The 20,009-nt window shown below is 45.3% G+C and overlaps 1 protein-coding gene and 1 long non-coding RNA gene across 2 annotated transcripts in view; one reads left to right on the top strand and one right to left on the bottom strand.

Annotated features, from left to right (window-relative positions):
- Positions 1-15,955, bottom strand: part of FLCN (folliculin) — a 28,765-nt gene extending 12,810 nt beyond the window's left edge. Inside the window, exons 1-5 of the mRNA XM_081169545.1 lie at positions 15,817-15,955; positions 13,766-14,036; positions 10,944-11,090; positions 4,555-4,776; positions 588-748 (exon numbers count right to left, since the gene is read on the bottom strand). Coding sequence (XP_081025671.1) covers positions 588-748; positions 4,555-4,776; positions 10,944-11,090; positions 13,766-14,014 — 779 coding nt within the window. The 5' untranslated portion in view covers positions 14,015-14,036; positions 15,817-15,955. The remainder of the gene's footprint in view (positions 1-587; positions 749-4,554; positions 4,777-10,943; positions 11,091-13,765; positions 14,037-15,816) is intronic.
- A 4-nt stretch (positions 15,956-15,959) lies between these two features.
- Positions 15,960-16,651, top strand: LOC308573151. Its single transcript, XR_014001967.1, has 2 exons — positions 15,960-16,068; positions 16,415-16,651. It is a non-coding gene; the product is annotated as an uncharacterized lncRNA (long non-coding RNA).
- Positions 16,652-20,009: the final 3,358 nt, after the last annotated feature.

The following is a 20,009-nucleotide window of genomic DNA, read 5'->3' as shown; positions in this document are numbered from 1 at the left end:
CTCGCAAATTTATCTGAGACTTAATCAATGCAACAGAATCCAAGGAAGTTGAATATTCAACTAAGATCTTTCCTTGGCAGTTAAGCACGGCTGTCGTGCTACGTGAGCAGGGCTGGATTTAGCATTGATGAGGCCGTAAGCTACTGAAGGTAATGGGGCCCCTTATGTGTCCAGCTGTCCTTTGTCAACAACAAACTGTCGCTGTTTTTGTGTTGAATATTTGCCCTATGGTAATTTATGGACCTTCTAGGTATCTAAAGCCATTTGCCCATGTTGCCCTGCAACCAGTCCATGCAGAATGTAGGCACCCTATATATAGAAAGGAGCAAACCAGTGATATTTTTAGGAGCAGGCTAGCAGGCGGGGCCCATGACTTACATCATAGGAGCTGACACAACACAAAACACTGTTGCTGTATATAGGTTTTACTTTATTTGTTTTTTATCTTGTATTTTGGAAATGCACATCCAATTTTTTTTCCTTTAAATTTTTTGGGGGGCCGCAAGAAAGTGGGGCCCTAAGCTAGAGCTTGTTTAGCTTATACGTAAATCCGGCACTGTACTTGAGAGACACACAATGTGGGTTACCAAGCAAAGGACGTGTGGAGACAGGCCCACAGGTTCTCGTCGTTCGTCAGAGAGGTGAGGGAACGAGCGGCGTTTCCGTTTCGCTGGTGCAGGAAAGGCGTAAAGGCCGTGTTCATGCGCTGCGCCCGCTGGGGGCATCCGTACTGCTCAGCTTCAAAGACCTGCAGGACAGACGAGCGAGAATGAAAATGCACTGCCTGTGAGGAGGAAATTATGCCTTGCTGTAAAACTGGACAACAACTTAGTAATGGAGGGAATGGAAATTAAAGAAGAGAAGATGTGGCAATAGGAGGAAGAAACAGGCATATGTTTGCAACAGAGTGGGAAACCTGATTTGAAGAAATTGTATTAAAGTAATTTGGACGGATTTGTAATAATTTGGAAAGCTAATTTAAAAATTATATTTAGAAACAGAATGAAAATGCACTGAATCCTTTTGTTTTGTTTTGTTTTTAAATAAATTTTATTAGTATTTTCCACACAACAACACGAAAAATAACAATACACAAAACACAAAAACCGACATTCAAAAAAAAACCAAAACCAAATCCATATCTTACAAGTCAATAACATAAACACTAAAAAGAAAAAATAAAAAAATTCCTTCCAGTAGCACCTTAAAGACCAACTAAGTTAGTTCTTGGTATGAGCTTTCGTGTGCATGCACACTTCTTCAGATACACTGAAACAGAAGTTGCCAGATCCTTCTATATAGTGAGAAGGTGGGGAGGGGTGTTACTCAGAAGGGTGGTGGGAATGGGAGGTAGGCAGATAGCTGAGAGAGCCTGTTGACGACTCTTAACGACTGTAATAGGTCTTACAGGAAAAGGCAGGGGGTGAGAAGGTGAGAAATGGTTTAGTCATGTATAGTGAGATAAGAAACCAATGTCTTTGTTCAGCCCAGGTCTTTCCATGGTTTTAAGTTTGGTAATGAGTTGTAATTCAGCAGCTTCTCTTTCCAGTCTATTTCTGAAATTCCTTTGTAGTAAAACAGCTACTTTGAGATCTTGTATAGAATGTCCTGGGAGATTGAAGTGTTCTCCTACTGGTTTCTCTGTTTTGTGATTCTTGATGTCAGATTTATGTCCGTTTATTCTTTGGCGTAAGGTTTGGCCTGTTTGTCCAATATAGAGAGCTGAAGGACACTGTTGGCATTTGATGGCATACACAATGTTAGATGATGAGCAATTAAATAGTCCCGAGATGGTATGTGTAATGTTGTTGGGGCCAGTAATGGTGTTGTCCGGGCGTATGTGGCAGCAAAGTTGGCATCTGGGTTTATTGCAGGCTCTGGTGCCAGTGTCTGTGTTAAGTCTGGTTGTAGTATTATTGTGGGTTAGGAGTTGTTTAAGATTGGGTGGCTGTCTGTAGGCAATGAAAGGTCTTCCTCCCAGAGCTTGAGAAAGAGAACTGTCATTGTCCAGGAGAGGTTGTAGATCTCTGATGATGCGTTGTACTGTTTTAACTTGGGAGCTGTATGTGATGACTAGAGGTGTTCTGTTATTTTCTTTTTTGGGTCTGTCTTGCAGCAAGTTCTCTCTGGGTATCAGTCTGGCTCTGTTGATCTGTTGTCTAACTTCATCTGCTGGGTATTTTAGTTCTGAGAAGGTTTGCTGTAGATCTCTTAGGTGAGAGTCTCTGTCTGTAGAATTGGAACAGATGCGGCTGTAACGTAGTGCCTGGCTATATACAATGGACTGTTTGGTATGTTTGGGATGGTAGCTAGAGGCATGTAGATATGTTTGTCGGTCAGTTGGTTTGCGGTATAAGGTGGTGTCTATGCGCCCACCTTTTAATTTTTTTATTTTTTTTATTTTGACTATGGCAGACCAACACGGCTACCTATCTACTACTAAAAAGAAAAACAAACATTGACTTCCACCAATCCCACAGCACCTCCTTTACCTCTCATTGTGTCTTCCTGTTTTCCTGATCATCTCTATCCTAGCATCCAGATATAAATCCCTCTTTCTTATCCTTTCACTTCACAAGGTTATTCCAGACTCAGCCAGATTTCTATCCTTGAACCTTGGCTTTTAAGGTAGCACTGAACCCTTTTGTAATTCCAGACCACGCATCCTTTCCCTCTTGGTCTCTTTTATTATTGACTCAGTTCCCAAAAGCACGTTGGAATGAGAAAGTCTTCGAAGGACAACAGAGAGGGAGCCAGTCAAATCTCTCTAGGGCAGGAGTTCCAAAGTCTGGGAGCAGGCACCAAAAAGGCCCTCAGTATAGCTATATCCTATACCAAGCCTCATGAGGCACAGTTGAAGGAGCTGGGTCTGTTTAGCCTGGAAAAGAGGAGACCAAGAGCAGATAGGGTAGCCATCTTCAAATATCTCACACGAAAGAGGGAACAAGCTTGTTTTCTCCTACTCTGGAGGGTAGGATTCGAATCAGTGGCTTCAAGTTGCAAGAAAGGAGATTCTAGCTAAACATCAGGAAGAACTTTCAGGCAGTAATAGCTACTCGGCAGTGGAACGGTCTCCCTCAGGAAGTCGTGGGCTCTCCTTCCTTGGAGGTTTTAAGGCAGAGGTTGGGTGGTCATCTGTCCTGGATGCTTTAGCTGAGATTCCTGCATTGCAGTAGTTGGACTAGATGACCATTGGGCTCTACTGTACATAATTCTACAATTCCCTTTTTCGGCAATCATGACAACTTTTCTGAAACTAATTTTTCTTCCATTTCTCTCTTCAGCAACCTGCTTCTCCTTATTAATATTCAGTTGATGGAGCCTATTGATGGATTACCTCTCAAAGTATCACCCATACATGAAGTTGCGGGCAAGATTTAAAATATTAACAGTGAGGCACATAACTCCACATGCGGTGGAAGTGCCCCAATATCCAACTAGTCTGGACAACAACCATACGAGAAATAAGTAAAATACCCAAGCAAGTATTAGAAACCACCCCAGAATTGGCCTTACTAAACATCTTCCAAGACTTACACCACAAAGAACTCATAAACCACCTACTCTCAGCAACCAGAAACATCATAGCCAGACACTGGAGAGAGCTGTCAGGAGTAAGCATGGACCAATGGTACCAAATAGTATGGGAACCAGCCTTACTAGAAAAATTAACCAATAAACTGAAACTGGCATAGGGACAAATAGAAGAAGACACCTTCACCCCCCGTATGGCTCCCCTTTATCACACACAGAGCCCAACAAGATAATGACAAAAACCCACCAACAGCATACAAATCAATATGGCTAACCTGATCCAAAACACCCACCCACCCCATTCACACACAAAAACAAAGACCACCACAGCCAACCACAAATGAACAGCCACACCCCGGGCCAACCCCAACCTCTCTCACCACCAAAGGAACACAAGTGAACAGCAAAGAACCTGCACAAGCAATGCTGACACCAAACCCTAGATATAGTAAGTAAAATAGAAACATCGCCACCCGACCCCACCCCCACCCATCTTCCCCCCCCTCCACCTCTTTCCCCCTTTTCTTCCTAATGTCTCAACAAATGAAACTGATTTGTAAAAATGTTACATCGGGGGGGGGGAATACGAGAGAGAGACATTGCACACACTTTTGCAAATCAAGAAAATCTTGAATAAATAAACAAATATATTAGCAGTGGATTACAGAAAGAACGAACGATAGTGAAGTTTAGATAATAAAAACACGTGTATTGTAAAACAGCTAATAAAAATGATGTTTGTATATATGCTGTAAGCTGCCCAGGGTGGCTGGGGAAACCCAGCTACATGGGCAGGGTATAAAAAAAATTCAAATTATTATTATTATCATTAAAGAAATAAAAAACAAACACCAGGAATGGAGGGGTGAGAAGACAAGGAAGTTATGTTGGGGGGAAAGGGGTTTGTATATGACGATAAATGTTTTGGAACATTTTTGGAGATTTAATAAAAATGGTATTTTAAAAATTCAATGAAAAATATTTGGGAGAAACAGCTGCAACCCCCAAGCTTGCTCTCACCTTGAGCGCTTTGCCCTGAAGCTCGTCGATGATGCCTCTGACTTTGCCCAGCAGGAAAGGCCAGGAGTTTATGAGGTAGATGCGGTCCATCATGATGGCAATGATGCTATACCAGCGCTGGAAGCCGCGCGCCAAGCTGTCTTTGATGAAGAAGGTGTGGCTGAAGACGAAGCCGTGCTGCTCGTCGCCAAAGAAGATGGGGCCTTCGCGTCCCGGGCAGACCTGGAAACGAGATCAGACTAACACTAGAACCCACGGACATGCAGTGGAGCTGAGCGCTGGAAAATTCAGAAGTACCGTTTTGGCCCGAATATAAGCCGCACTTTTCCTCCAAAATCCTTTTTTTTAAAATTGATTTCAACATATAAATTATAAAATGTACCACAAAACTTATCACTTATACAATCTTTTTAGACTTCCATCAGCACCTCTGATGATCCACTGTTTTAACCACTTCTTATGCATTTCTTAACTTAATATTGCCTTTACATCTCTTAACATATCATCCTTCCCCTTCTCCATTTTTGCAATACTTCCAATAATACTCCTCACAAAACTTCTTGCAAACCTACAAACGTCGTCTGATCTTTACAAATACTTTTCAAATAGTCCGTAAATTTACTCCAGTCTTCCGTGAATTTCTGGTCCCGCCGGTTTCGAATCCTTCCTGTTAGTTTATCTAATTCTGCATAATCCATTATAACTTCATCCTCCATTCTTCAATCGTCGGTAATTCTTCTTGCTTCCATTTTTGGGCCAGTAATATTCTTGCTGCTGTTATTGCATATAAAAAGAGCTTATATTCCTTTCTATTTCTTTTCCCCCAAATTCCTATCGTGAAAAGTTAAAGTGTGGCAGCTCCCCCCCCCCCCCCGGAGAACAGCCCAGGAGTGCGGGGCAACTGCGCCCATCCCGTCCGTGGCTCCCAAGCCTCCCCCAAGCTGCCGAATTTTATTTTATTTTTTAAATAATATTTATTAAAAGTTTAAGAATTAAAGAGAAAAAGAAAAAAGAAAAGAGAAAAAATAAACAATACAAATCAATACATTACAGTACATTTAAAAAAGCAAAAGACACAATACATCAAGACAAAAACAAAAGCAAAAACAATTAAAAACACATCCAATATTTCCATATTTTTATCTTTCATTAGCTTGTTTCATCGACCTCCTCACACCTCCCTTTTTGTGTTCCAATTAATAATTATTTCAGCAAATCCTTTCCATCTTTCACTGTTTTCTATCATTTAGTTATCTTAATTTATTTTAACCTTATCTTACCATTAAAACCCTAAAACTTATTTATATTTAACTCCTTATAACATTTCTACTAAAGCCATATAATTTCATTCCAACATTTTCCTAACACTCATTAATTTTGCAACATTTCTCTAAATAATTTTTTTTTAAACTTTTTTTCCAATCTTCTTCCACCGTCTCTTCTCCCTGGTCTCGGATTCTGTCAGTCCTTTCTATCAATACCATATAGTCCATCAACCTGGTGACCTTCTGTCCGAGGCTCCTAACTCTTTTCCATGTCCCTTCTGCAGCTCTTCTTCATATTTATAGATGTACTTTACTTTATCTTCTGCTGATCTTGTTCTTAATTTCCTTCCTTTGGCACTGAGGAATAGATCTCGGGGAAACTCCAACCTAACAATGTCCTTATTCCTTCTCGACAGGTCAGCCCATTCTCCATAGTCAGAACTAAAGTCCGAAAGATATTTCAGAGCACCAATCTCCCCCTGACCCAAATCCAAATCCCAAAGGCCAGAACATCCCTGCATAAGAGGATCTATCCAACTTTCCTTCTCCAATCCAAGCGGGGCTCCGTCCCACCAAATCTGGCTTTCTCTATATTCGATCGTGAAAGGCAACAGCTTATGTTCATCAAATTGCCTCTGTGAGGCCGGGGCTCTCTCCACTTGAATTACTTGAGGTTCAACAACAACTTTCTCCTTCGTCTTCTCCACAGCTTGCCATGTTAAAACAGATTCCTGAATCAAATCCTGAGTAGTTTCTGCATAGGTATTCACTTTTAATCCCAAATCAGTCATTTTTTGGCCCAAATTGTCAATTTTAATAATCATCACGTCCGTCTTCTCATGAAGCTGTTCCAATAGAGCACTTGTCTTGCAAAATGCAATCACCAAGGCTTCTTCTGTCAACATTCTTGTCCAAGGTCGATCTCTGATTCTCACGGTCTTTAATCTCTACAGCTGGAAAATTCCCCAGCTCCACTCCTGCAACAGTTTCGAAAGCTCCCTCTAAAGGAAACAATTTCTATTTGTATCCATCCTTTTAAGCGCAGATCCAGCAACAAAGTTAGTTTCAATTTTCAGTTATTTTTTTTACTCCTTTTTAAGTGCAAAAGGAAACAATGGAAACAATATATTTCTCTTGTTTAACAATCTGTCAACATACGTTTTATTCACAGTCAATGAACTTTCCCAAAACGTCAATCTTACTGGCAGCCCTTTCCCAGGTTCGAAACGGTGGTAATTTATCTTTCTTCACTCTCTCTCCTGCAGGCTTGAACGATCTAAAAAGCCTATGAGATGGCTATGAAAGCTGCTAAGAAATCTTACTTTGCAGCTTCCATTGCATCCGCTAGCTCTCGCCCGGCACAACTTTTTAGAATAATTAGGTCAATAACGTCCTTAGGAGGACAACCAAATTTAAGCACAAATTCGACCCACAGCTGTGAGGCATTCGCGAGCTTTTTTGCGGAGAAAGTCCTGTTGCTCCGCCGTGACCTCCCTGCCAATTTAGACACAGTGACTGAACTGGAGGCCCCTCGACTGACTTCAGGTCCAGTGTTGGACCATTTCGATCGGATACTCCCTACTGATGTGGATAGATTCCTCCAAGTTGGTAGGCCCACCACCTGCCTCCTTGATCCGTGCCCGTCTTGGCTGATTAGGGAGTGTCCAGATGTTGCGCGGACCCCCCTGGTTGAAATTATCAATTTGTCCCTTGACACGGGGACATTCCCAGGGGAACTGAAAGAAGCAGTGGTGCGTCCACTCTTAAAGAAAACTTCATTAGATCCCTTAGACCTATCCAATTACCGCCCAGTTTCAAATCTTCCATACCTGGGTAAGGTAATTGAGAGAGCGGTTGCTGAACAGCTTGGTAGGTTTCTGGAGGAAACATCGGCATTAGATCCATTTCAGTCCGGTTTCCGTCCTGGTTTTGGGACGGAGACGGCTCTGGTTGCCCTAACAGATGATATTCGTAGACAACTGGATCGAGGTGGGTCAGGACTGCTGATCCTTTTAGATTTGTCAGCAGCCTTTGACATGGTCGATCATGATCTTCTGGACCATCGCCTTGCAGACGTGGGGATACAGGGCATAGCCCGTAACTGGTTGTGCTCTTTTATCTCTGGTCGGGGACAGAGGGTGGCACTAGGGAGGGAAATGTCGTCACGCCACTCCTTGGTGTGTGGAGTGCCGCAGGGCGCAATTCTCTCCCCAATGCTTTTTAACATCTTTATGCGCCCTCTTGCCCAGATTATCCGGAGCTTTGGGCTGGGCTGTCATCAATATGCTGATGACACTCAGCTCTATCTACTGATGGATGGCCACACCAACTCGGCCCCTTACACACTGACCAGATGCTTGGAAGCTGTGGCTGGATGGTTTCGTGGGAGCCGATTGAAACTAAATCCTTCGAAGACAGAGGTCCTATGGCTAGGTCGGGATAGCATGGGGATGAGGGACCAACTCCCTTCTCTTGCGGGGGCCCAATTAGTGCCATTGCCTTCCGTTAAGAGTTTGGGTGTAATCCTTGACGCCTCCCTTTCCATGGAGGCGCAAGTCACAGCAACAGCCAAGGCGACATTTTTCCACCTTCGCCGCATCAAGCAGTTGGTCCCTTACCTTTCCCGCCCCGACCTGGCCACAGTGATCCATGCAACAGTCATCTCCAGGCTTGACTACTGTAACTCGCTCTACGCGGGGCTGCCCTTGAAGCTGTCCCAGAAACTCCAGCGGGTACAGAATGCTGCAGCGAGGCTCCTCACAGGGTCTCTGCCATGGGAGCATATTCATCCAGTGCTTTTCAAGCTGCACTGGCTCCCGGTGGAGTACAGGGTCAGATTTAAGGTGCTGCTTTTGACCTTTAAAGCCCTTCACGGCCTAGGACCCTCGTACCTACGGGACCGCCTCGCCTGTTATGCCCCACGGAGAGCCTCAAGGTCCATAAATAACAACACCCTAGTGGTCCCAGGCCCTAAGGAAGTTAGGTTGGCTTCAACCAGAGCCAGGGCCTTTTCAGCACTGGCCCCAACTTGGTGGAACGCTCTGTCTCATGAGACCAGGGCCCTGCAGGATCTGATCTCTTTCCGCAGGGCCTGTAAGACAGAGTTGTTCCGCCTGGCCTTTGGATTGGAGCCAATTTGATTCCCTCCGCCCCCTTTTTCTTTTTTCTTTTCCTTCTCCTGCAATGAGGCTCCATTTTAATATTTTAATGTTCCATTATTTTAATGTTGTATTTTATTTTTGTTTTTAAGTTGTAATCACTCATCTTGTTTTTATTATTGCTTGTAAGCCGCTCTGAGCCCGGCCTTGGCTGGGGAGGGCGGGGTATAAATAAAAAATTATTATTATTATTATTATTATTAAAATTTCCCCCCTCTTCTCCTGCTTCCAAGGGGGGTTTAGTAATTTTAACCGATGGAGATTTAATCCTTTACAAAAGACTTTCCAGGCTTTAGCTTGCAACGTCTTTGCTTCAATCTATTTACAAAAAAGGAAGGCGGACTTCCTGTTTGGAACCTTCCCCTTTCGATACCAAATTAAGATATTTAGAGATCCAATTTTCCGTTCTACTCACGGGTAGTTGTTTAGAATCCAATTGTCCACAGGAAAAAGTCAGCGCTCTCCGGCAACAGGAATGCGGCTTCACTCCGTGAAAGAAGCAGTTGATTCGAAGCACCGCGCTGCTCACCCCACGTCGCTCCGGATCCCCGAAACCGGGTTTCCCCGCGAGTAGGGGAGGCGCAAAAGGTGCCAGCCGAATCCCATGTCCACAGGCTTCTCCCGCCTGTGGTTTTTAAAGGGTCTCTGCCTTGCCGTGGCGGTCCAGAACCCTAATTTCCACGGAGCGGATTCCTCCCGATCAGAGGAAATCCGCCATTGCCGGAGGCGCTAACCCAGAAGTCCCAAGCTGCCGAATTTTAAAGGTGCGGCTTACTTGCGGGTACGGCTTATATTTGGGCCAATACGGTACTTGTTTATGCAGTGCGGTTCATCTGTGGAACTCCCTGCCACAGGAGACAGTGATGGCTACCAACCAGGGCAAGAGGACCAGGCAAGTTCATGGGGGAGAGAGCTTGCAGCGTTTGGGACTTTTCAGTTCAGATAAAAGGCAAATAAGAAGCGACATGATAAAAGTTTTTAAAATTATACACGGTAAGGAGAAAGTAGATGCATAATTTTTCCCTTTCTCCTTCATAACACTAGAACTTGAGAACATCCAAAGAAGACTGTGGACAGATAAAAGAAAATATTTATTCATGCAGTGAACAGGTGCTTGACCACTGATCCCTTCCCCAAATAGTGCGTGAGGGAGATTTGATTTGATTCAATGTATTTCTAGGCCGCTTTCATTCAAATGAATCCCAAAGCAGTTTACAGTACAAACAATAAATAACAAATGGCAAACCAGAACAGAGTGACGCGGGTGGCACTGTGGGTTAAACCACAGAGCCTAGGACTTGCCGATCAGAAGGTCAGCGGTTCGAATCCCCATGACGGGGTGAGCTCCCATTGCTCGGTCCCTGCTCCTGCCAACCTAGCAGTTCAAAAGCACGTCAAAGTGCAAGTAGATCAATAGGTACCGCTCCGGCGGGAAGGTAAATGGCGTTTCCATGCGCTGCTCTGGTTCACCAGAAGCGGCTTAGTCATGCTGGCCACATGACCCGGAAGCTGTACGCCGGCTCCCTTGGCCAATAAAGCGAGATGAGCGTTGCAACCCCAGAGTCGGTCACAACTGGACCTAATGGTCAGGGGTCCCTTTACCTTTACTAAACCAGAACAGAACATCACAAATACGGCATAAATCATATAAAATAATGAACAAATCACCAATCCGACAATTACCATCTATAAAACAGCAACTGAAAAATAAAATAAACATCACCATTACAACAAAAGGTGTATTATATGATTAACAAATCAATACGGCATTTATAATCTGTAAAACAATATTAACAACTTAACAAAACAGCAACTTTTTTTTAAAAAAGCTAAGCACTCTTCAAGTTCATACACACTCTCATGACTCAGAATCTTCCACTCTGTTTGGTTCATTAAAATACAAATAATGCATGAATGTTAAGCCAGAGGGTGCTTCTGGCAATTATTTGCATGGTATGTGGCTCACCTCACAGCTGAGGCTGCGGACGCAGGCCTGGCGCACGATGCTGAAGAGCTGGGGGTGGTTTGGGTGCTGGTGGCTGACGTATTTGATGGAGGTCTCTTTGTCATGGCTGACGTAGCCTGGGTGCCCTGCAGGCAGAGAGCGGCACCCCTGGTGGCGGAAAGAGAAGCCGGAGTTAGTGTATGTCAGGGACCATGCTAAGGAGGACTGCACTGAGGAGGAATGGTGGGAGCCTCCCCCTCCCCCTGCTCCTGCTCCTGAGTACTCCCAGGAGCAGGAGGACAGTATAGATTTAGAACAGCGGCTTGCAGAGGGACACAGATCAGAAGGCAGTAGCTGGGAAATACTGGATGGGGAACAGCTAGGAGAAGAGACATTGGAAGAGAGAGGGTTAACAGATTCACAGTCTCTGGGCAGCACTGACACCCCCTTCTCCAAAGTCACGGAGAGCTCAGAAAATGGCAGAACAGAAAGCACAGAGGGTACGAGCTCAGATTACAAGACGTAGAAGTGACGTAGATTAAGGGGGTGTAATCCTTAATTGGGAGCACCCCCATTCTAGGAGATGTGTTCTTTGTTCTCTCGCTGTGATTATTAAAGTTTCTAACTGGTAATAATACTCATTTTCCTTTGTTCTGCTTATCTACTGCCACGGGGGGAGGGGGGGAGCCCTGAAGACTGACACTGTTGGAACACCACAAGGAAATCTATTTCCTTCTTTAGGTAAGGGGTGGTGAGGAGCCTCTTAGATGGTTTCCCATAATAGCTGCAACCCATTTAAAGGAGCCTAAGAACCTTGAGCTGCGACAATGGGTCTTGTTTCCCTGGTTAGAGAAGTGGAGGAAGGAACCCCTCGACTTTTACATGGCTGGAATATAGTGCCCGTTCACAAGGCAAGAATCAAGCACAAAGCTCCATCCACTTTTAACAATAATAATAATAATAATAATAATAATAATAATAATAATAATAATATTTATTTATACCCCGCCCTCCCCAGCCAAGACCAGGCTCAGGGCGGCTAACACCAAATATAAAAACAATTGATTGAAATACAGCTTAAAAACAAGATTAAAATACAACATTAAAATGCAGCCTCATTTCAGTGGAAACTCAATCAAAAGCTTTTTTGGGGATGAAAACGTCAAGTCTTCGCCAAGGCTAACTATCCAGACTGGTCCTACATGGGCCAGAAAAAAGCCAGGGAAGTCCCCAAATAGGAGTTCCATCACAGAAGGAGAAAGGAAAAAAGAAAAAGAAAAAGGGGGAGAGAATCCAACTGATTCCAAGCCAAAGGCCAGGTGGAACAACTCTGTCTTACAGGCCCTGCGGAAAGAAATCAGATCCTGCAGGGCCCTGGTCTCATGAGACAGAGCGTTCCACCAGACTGGAGCCAGTGTTGAAAAGGCCCTGGCTCTGGTTGAAGCTAATCTGGCTTCCTTGGGGCCCAGGATATCTAGGGTGTTGCTATTTATGGACCTTAAGGTCTTCCGTAGGGCATATCGGGAGAGGCGGTCCTGTAGGAACGAGGGTCCCAGGCTGTGGTCCTTTTGCCTTGCACGTGGCCCCCAGAAAGTCATTTGTGAGGGAATGCGGCCCTTCAGCTGAGGAAGGTTCCCCACTCCTGATCTAGACACGATAAGGGTATAAGAAATCCATTTGTGTCACAAAGGATATATCATGGGGTGCAAATTAGTTTCCGGGCCCAATTCAAAGTGTTGGTTTTTCACCTATACAGCCTTATGGACCCCAATACTGCAAGGACCATCTCTCCCCATATGAACTGACCCAGACCCTGCAATCATCATCTGAGGCCCTTTTCCACATGCCCCCTTCTTAGGAGGTCCGGAGGGTAGAAACATGAGAACAGGCCTTTTAGGTGGTGGCTCCCTGCTTGTGGAATGCTCTCCCCCGGGAGACTCTCCTGGCACCATCACTGCAGATCTTTAGGCGCCAGGCAGAAACATTTATTTCCCACCAGGCCTTTAGCTTTCAATCACCATATTTTTCGCTCTATAAGACGCACCAGACCATAAGGCGCACCAAGTTTTTGAAAGGGGAAAACAAGAAAAAAAAATATTCTGAATCCCAGAAGCCTGCACAGCGATCCCGCTTACTGTCCTGGCTTATGGGATAGCCGTGCGCAGCCTCTGCCACGCAAGGGGAGCCTTCATCAGAGTGTGTGTGCGGCTCTTGGGGGCTTTTCCCGCCTGCATTTGCTCCATAACACACACACACATTTCCCCTTAGTTTTTAGGAGGGGAAAAGTGCATCTTATGGAGCGAAACATACTGTATCTATGGTGGGTGGGATGTTATAATCTAAGCTGCCATACATCAGGAATTTCTAGGACATAGCCAGGATTCATCTGTCGAAAATGGTGTCCAGGTGGAATTTTCAGAAAATGGCAAAAATATCCGGGCGTATGGCAGCCCATATCGGAAGTGTTGATTTTTTTGGTGATTTTCCTAAAAAAATAGGTAAATAAACATTTTGGGGGGGGGGAGATTTTGCAAAACAAAAGCTATTATTATGACAACCTTATTATAATCCAGCTTTATAAAAGCAGAATTGTCTTTTGCTTTTGTTTTTCAGTGCTGGTTTCAAAATATGAGTTTGCTTATTTCTCCATTCTGAGTCACTATTGAGTTACTATGGTTAAAGAATGACCAATAAATTTAATAAATAATAGCAACAAATCCTCCAAGTATTTGCACGGGAGTAAATTCCACAGTGCTTGAAGGTGAAGACACACAGTCTTCCACTGACAGGCAAGACACTTCCATTCTGGTGCAAGAGCAGCTCACGGTCTCAAATCTACTCGCCTCGCACATGTCAGACTTCTTGGGCCCGGGGCTGCTAGAGTCTGCGCTGGCACCTTCCGCCGGGCTGTGCGACCGGATCCTGCTGCTCATCTGAATGCCTCCTTCCTCCTCTTCTGCCTGCTCACTCTGCCCGGGGCTGTCTCCGTTGCCCGCCCCTTGCGGAAGAGGCGAGTGCAAGACCTCCGTGCAAAAGAGGGTGCGAGGCCCGTGCAGCTCACAAAAGTGGCAAAGCACAACGATGGCGTTCATTGCGACTCCCCGGCAGGAATCCCTGGAAAATCAAGAGAGAGGCGCAGGTCTCGAACACAGCCTTTCCAGAACCTGTGCCTCAAAAAAGAATCCACTCGCATTCCTGGAGGAGCAAAGAGCAGCATTTTCCGCACTCTGCTCCCTGAAAAACTGGCAAACCGTCCCCTAGTATGCCCTATATTTAATATATTATTTTCTAATATTTATATCCCGCCTTTCTACAAGGAATAAGGCAGCTGCCAACATGAAAACATAACAGGCAAAGCTCCTTGATAGTGGAGTGGGGTGAACTCACATAAATTGATATCAAGATGGTATACAGTGGTACCTCAGGTTAATTCATTCCGGAGGTCTGTTCTTAACCTGAAACTGTTCTTAACCTGAAGCACCACTTTAGCTAATGGGGCCTCCTGCTGCTGCGCCACCGGAGCCCGATTTCTGTTCTTATCCTGAAGCAAAGTTCTTAACCTGAAGCACCATTTCTGGCTTAGTGGAGTGGGTAACCTGAAGTGTATGTAACCTAAAGCGTATGTAACCGGAGGTACCACTGTACATGATTCCCCCACCTCCATTTCCTCTTCACAACAACCCTGTGAAGTAGGCTGGAACACAGGAGTTGATCCTAAGGTCAGCTGTAAGTTACACATCTGAGCAAGGACTCAAACCCTCATCTCCCCAGTCCTTGCCCAACCCTGCAACTCCTACGCAACACTGCCTTCCAGTACAAAATGAAACCGCATTGCTTAAATAGGTAATCTAAAAACTGCAGTCAAAGAGCATTATAGCTAGCTAGCTATAGCACCAGGCACCTCTCAGCTGACAATCCAGCAAGTCTTCCCCCAAGACTTGAGCTCTTCTTCTCACCCCTTAACTCTTCCCAACCCCCCTTCGTGTGTTTCCTCCCCTTGGGCAGCTAGGCAGGAGCAGTTACAGATAGGTAGCCGTGTTGGTCTGCCATAGTCAAAATAAAAAAATTCCTTCCAGTAGCACCTTAAAGACCAACTAAGTTAGTTCTTGGTATAAGCTTTCGTGTGCATGCACACTTCAGATACACTGAAACAGAAGTTGCCAGACCCTTCTATATAGTGAGAAGGTGGGGAGGGGTATTACTCAGAAGGGTGGTGGGAATGGGAGATTGGCAGGTAGCTGAGATGAGCCTGTTGACGACTCTTAACGACTGCAATAGGTCTTACAGGAAAAGGCAAGGGGTGAGAAGGTGAGAAATGGCTTAGTCATGTATAATGAGATAAGAATCCAATGTCTTTGTTCAGACCAGGTCTCTCCATGGTTTTGAGTTTGGTAATGAGTTGCAATTCAGCAGCTTCTCTTTCCAGTCTATTTCTGAAATTCCTTTGTAGTAAAACAGCTACTTTGAGATCTTGTATAGAATGTCCTGGGAGATTGAAGTGTTCTCCTACTGGTTTCTCTGTTTTGTGATTCTTGATGTCAGATTTATGTCCGTTTATTCTTTGGCGTAAGGTTTGGCCTGTTTGTCCAGGAGCAGGAGCAGTTCACCCTGTTGAGCTGCGACCTGTTTCAATATCATTTCTGGTTGCTTGTTAGCTTCTACCAGCATAATAAGCCAATGCAAGCGAGTCTAGTCAAAAGTGCAGCACAGGGAAGTTTTTAAAATGCATAAATTCTGGAGTGGGGACTCCCCATCCTGATTGCCTTGAGTTCTAAACATGCTTGCTCCTTCTCTCTGCAGGAAACTTGAGCTCAACACGCACCCAAAGAAACACCCCCAACCGACCATCCCTAGCCATGCTCTGACATTCCCAAGCATTCCCCCAAGACCTTACCCCTTTGTTCCCTCCGCAGGTGCAAAACCAAGATCCTAGTCCTGAGTGAGGTCAGCTTCTATCGCGGGTCTAGGGGCAACATTCTAAACCTCGCTTCCGCCAACCTTCTATACGCATGCGCAGCTGTCCAGACTTCTGGTCCTGCCCGAAGCGCCTGACACTGACTGAGCGGGACGTACCATTAGGCCCACTCTCCAAGGGGGAGGCAAGCGAGATCTAGTCGCCTTCATTAAGGCCCCGCGAAGAACAAAGGTACAGAGGGGAGAGCGGAAAGGACAGCTACGGAAAAAACTCAGTTCCAGAACCTCGTATGTTAGCCTCCAGGCATTCCCCTCCTAATCGTCACTGATACCCCCTAGAATAGGAAAATGATCTCGCCCTCGTCTACTCCAGCCTGGAGAGAACGGGCGGGTCTATCTATGAAAGAGGGGGGCATTGCGCAGTAATATTTCCGCAATACAAATCTGGGATTCGTACCGTCTCAGGAAGAGAATGGAGGCAGGAAGGCTGAAAATCTACTGGGAATAAGGAAGGCGATCAGAGCAAGTGCCTCTCAGTCACGGGCTCTTCTTTCTGCTCTCCCCCCCCATGCCTTTAGGGAGATGTTGCGAGCCAGAGAGTCCTGTGACAATCATGTGACAGAAGCAACGCAGAACAACAGAGTCACCTGAAGAGGGGAGATGCTTTGTGAAAGCAGATTGGGAAAAGCGCTGTGCCTTTAGTGCAATTGTTTTATTTATGTTTTATTGATTTAATATGCTGTAAACCGCTTTGAGGTTTTTCTTGAAAATATGAAGCGGCATAGAAATTAAAAAAATAAAATAGATAAAATAAATTGGGCTCCATGCCCTGGTGACTTCCAGGCTGGATTACTGCAGTGCTCTCCTTGTGGGGCTGCCCTTGAAGACAGTTGGTCCACAATGCAGCTGCCTGGGGTTCCCTTTAGACCTCACAGAATCCCGTGTTTTCCAGCCACGCAAAATCACCCGGGCTGCGAAACGGGGATGTGGCCTGCAGAAGGGTTCTGGGGGCCAGGTGGAGAGATTGGGAGGCCACATTTGGCCCCTGCAACTGAGGCTCCATAACCCTGGTATCCAACTATTACAGGGAAGGAACAAAGGGAAGTGTCCCAAACTGCTCCCAAATCTCGTACCTTGTTTCTCCTAAGCAAACAGGGACTGGGAGCCTGAGAGCAAATGTGGGCTTTTGAATGTGACTTGTTTGTAAGGAAACAAAGCAAAAGCATCAGGTTAATATCGGATACAGGTAAGCCGATGGGTCTCAAACCCTCGGTGAGTTAGGGACATGTCCTGCATGCAAAGACGGGCTCTGGTAGATTGAGGGTACAAGAGCAACATTGGGTCCAACGGTCAAGAAAGCAGGGGAAAGAGACAGCGGAAGAAAATTGGAAGAAATTTAAAACTTATCTTAAGAAATATTGTAAAATTAATGAGTGCTAAAATGTTGTGGTTATAGAAAGTAAGTGGATTACAGCTGTAAAGATTAAGTAGAGGAAAAGAAAAGGAAATAATTAGATAAAATTAAGGGGGAGGATTTGCTGAAATAAATTTTGAAATTGGAATGCAGAAAGGGGAGGTATGAGGAGGTCGGTGAAATAAGTTTTAAGAAAAAAGGATTTGAAATTATACATGTTTGTTTTTGTGTTTGTATGTTTGTATTGTGTATTGTGTGTGTTTATATAAATTGTGAAAATTCAATAAAAATTTTATATATATAAAAAAAGAAAGCGGTTTCTACATGAGATGCAGAGGGAAGTGAGGGGCAGGTGGGGCTCATCGACCTGGGAAGGTAGCCCATCTGGGAGATGGCAAACTCTGGTCCAGGGCTGTCTTAAGCATCTGCGGCACCAGGGTGCAAAGATCCACCTAGCGCCCGCCCCCAGTCCCAGGCATACAGGAGGGCAGAGCCAGCCGGCTGCCTCAGCATCTCGCTGGCTCGGTCGCCCCTGAACTCGTGGCGTAGAGCCGCCCGCAGCACAAGAGCCCACCGTGGTGCTCCGACCGACGGGTGGGCTCTTCCCTGGACTCAACTCTCGGGCCCCAGACTCTTAGCCTGGCACCCCTGAGACACTCATTTGTGAGAAAGGCTTTGGGAGTAAACCGCAAGGAAGAATCCGTACCCGTTGCCTTGTGGGACACCTTGTGGGAAGAAAAGGGCTAAGGAGTAAACCCAGGGCGGGTGTGTGTGCCATTATTTGGTCTAGGATCTGATACAGCTACATATATAAGAACAAAAAGCCTGCTGGATCACACCATCTCCAAAAAGGAATTCCATGCAGATGAATAAGGTGGTTGATGAAGGAAGGATGCAGCGTTCCATTGCTCTTCTGCACCTAAGATATACACCAAGCACCCGGCACAGAAACACAGCAGGCTGCTGCAGAACAGACAGCGCACTCCATCCCTTTTTAGAGATTCCAGCAAGCTGGTAGAAATGTTTTGCAGACGGTAACATTGGTAGGCTTGTTTGAAGGCTGCATTATCATCATGGCTTATTGTCGCAGTAGCATCATAAGAACGTAACACCAAGCAGATTGGAGCAAAGGCGCATCTAGCCCAGCATGACCACAGCGGCCAGCAACATGGGTTGGTGAGCCTCCACAAAACCCACAAGCAGGACATGAGAAGAACAGAAGGCGAACCGGATGGATCATGCCAATGGTTTATCTAGTCCAGCATCATAGAATCATAGAATGATAGAGTTGGAAGAGACCACAAGGGCCATCGAGTCCAACCCCCTGCCAAGCAGGAAACACCATCAGAGCACTCCTGACATATGGTTGTCAAGCCTCTGCTTAAAGACCTCCAAAGTAGGAGACTCCACCACACTCCTTGGCAGCAAATTCCACTGTCGAACAGCTCTTACTGTCAGGAAGTTCTTCCTAATGTTTAGGTGGAATCTTCTTTCTTGTAGTTTGGATCCATTGCTCCGTGTCCGCTTCTCTGGAGCAGCAGAAAACAACCTTTCTCCCTCCTCTATGTGACATCCTTTTCTATATTTGAACATGGCTATCATATCACCCCTTAACCTCCTCTTCTCCAGGCTAAACATGCCCAGCTCCCTTAGCCGTTGCTCATAAGGCATCGTTTCCAGGCCTTTGACCATTTTGGTTGCCCTCCTCTGGACACGTTCCAGAAGCATATCTGCCTCCGACTGTGGAGACAGAGTAGAGCCATTGTGGCTAGGAGCCATTGCTAGCCCTCTTCCTCCATTAATTTGTCCAAGCCTCTTTTAAAACCATCCAAGTAGGTGATCATCCCTGACTCCTGCGGCAGCGAGTTCCATAGTTTTAACTGTGTGCTGCATGAAGAAATATTTTATTTTATCTGTCTTCAGTCTTCCAGCATTCAGCTTCATTGGATGTTCACAAGTTCTAGTGTTATGAGGGAGGAAAACATTTCTGTATCCACTTTCTCCTTGCCATGCATAATTTTAAAAACTTCTATCATGTTGCCTCTTACTTGCCTTTTCTCTGAACTATGGTAAAGGTAAAGGTACCCCTGACCATTAGGTTCAGTCGCGGACGACTCTGGGGTTGCGGCGCTCATCACGCTTTACTGGCCAAGGGAGCTGGCGTTTGTCCGCAGACAGTTTTCCCGGGTCACATGGCCAGCATGACTAAGCCGCTTCTGGCGAACCAGAGCAGCGCACAGAAACACCATTTACCTTCCCACCGGAGTGGTACCTATTTATCTACTTGCACTTTGACATACTTTTGAACTGTTAGATTGGCAGGAGCAGGGACCGAACAATGGGAGCTCACCCCATCGCACGGATTCGAACCGCCGACCTTCTGATTGGCAAGCCCTAGGCTCTGTGGTTTAGACCACAGCACCACCCGTGTTCTCTGAACTAACAAGTCCCAAATGCTGCAATCTTTCCTCATAGCAGAGTTGCTCCATCCCTTACATAGCATATTGAAAAAAACTTGGGAGTCTTGTGTGTGATCTTTTTTATTCGTCACTAAATAATACAGGGTGTTTTTTTTTTGGTTTTTTAAAAAAGCTCCTCAGTACTGACCTGTCGCAGCCATGCAAAACAAACCCCACATCTCTCCATATTATACAGAGTAATCCTGTGACAGCACACATAAGACAGCTCACAACGGCACTGAGTAAGAAAGGAAAACTTCTGCAACAGAATGGTTTTTTTAAAAAACAACACTAGGATGG

The sequence above is a fragment of the Podarcis bocagei genome (genome assembly GCF_964188305.1).
Source record: "Podarcis bocagei genome assembly, chromosome: 14".
Taxonomy (NCBI): Eukaryota; Metazoa; Chordata; class Lepidosauria; order Squamata; family Lacertidae; genus Podarcis; species Podarcis bocagei.
Note: the sequence above shows the minus strand (reverse complement) of the source record. Positions and strands in the feature narration are given on the sequence as shown.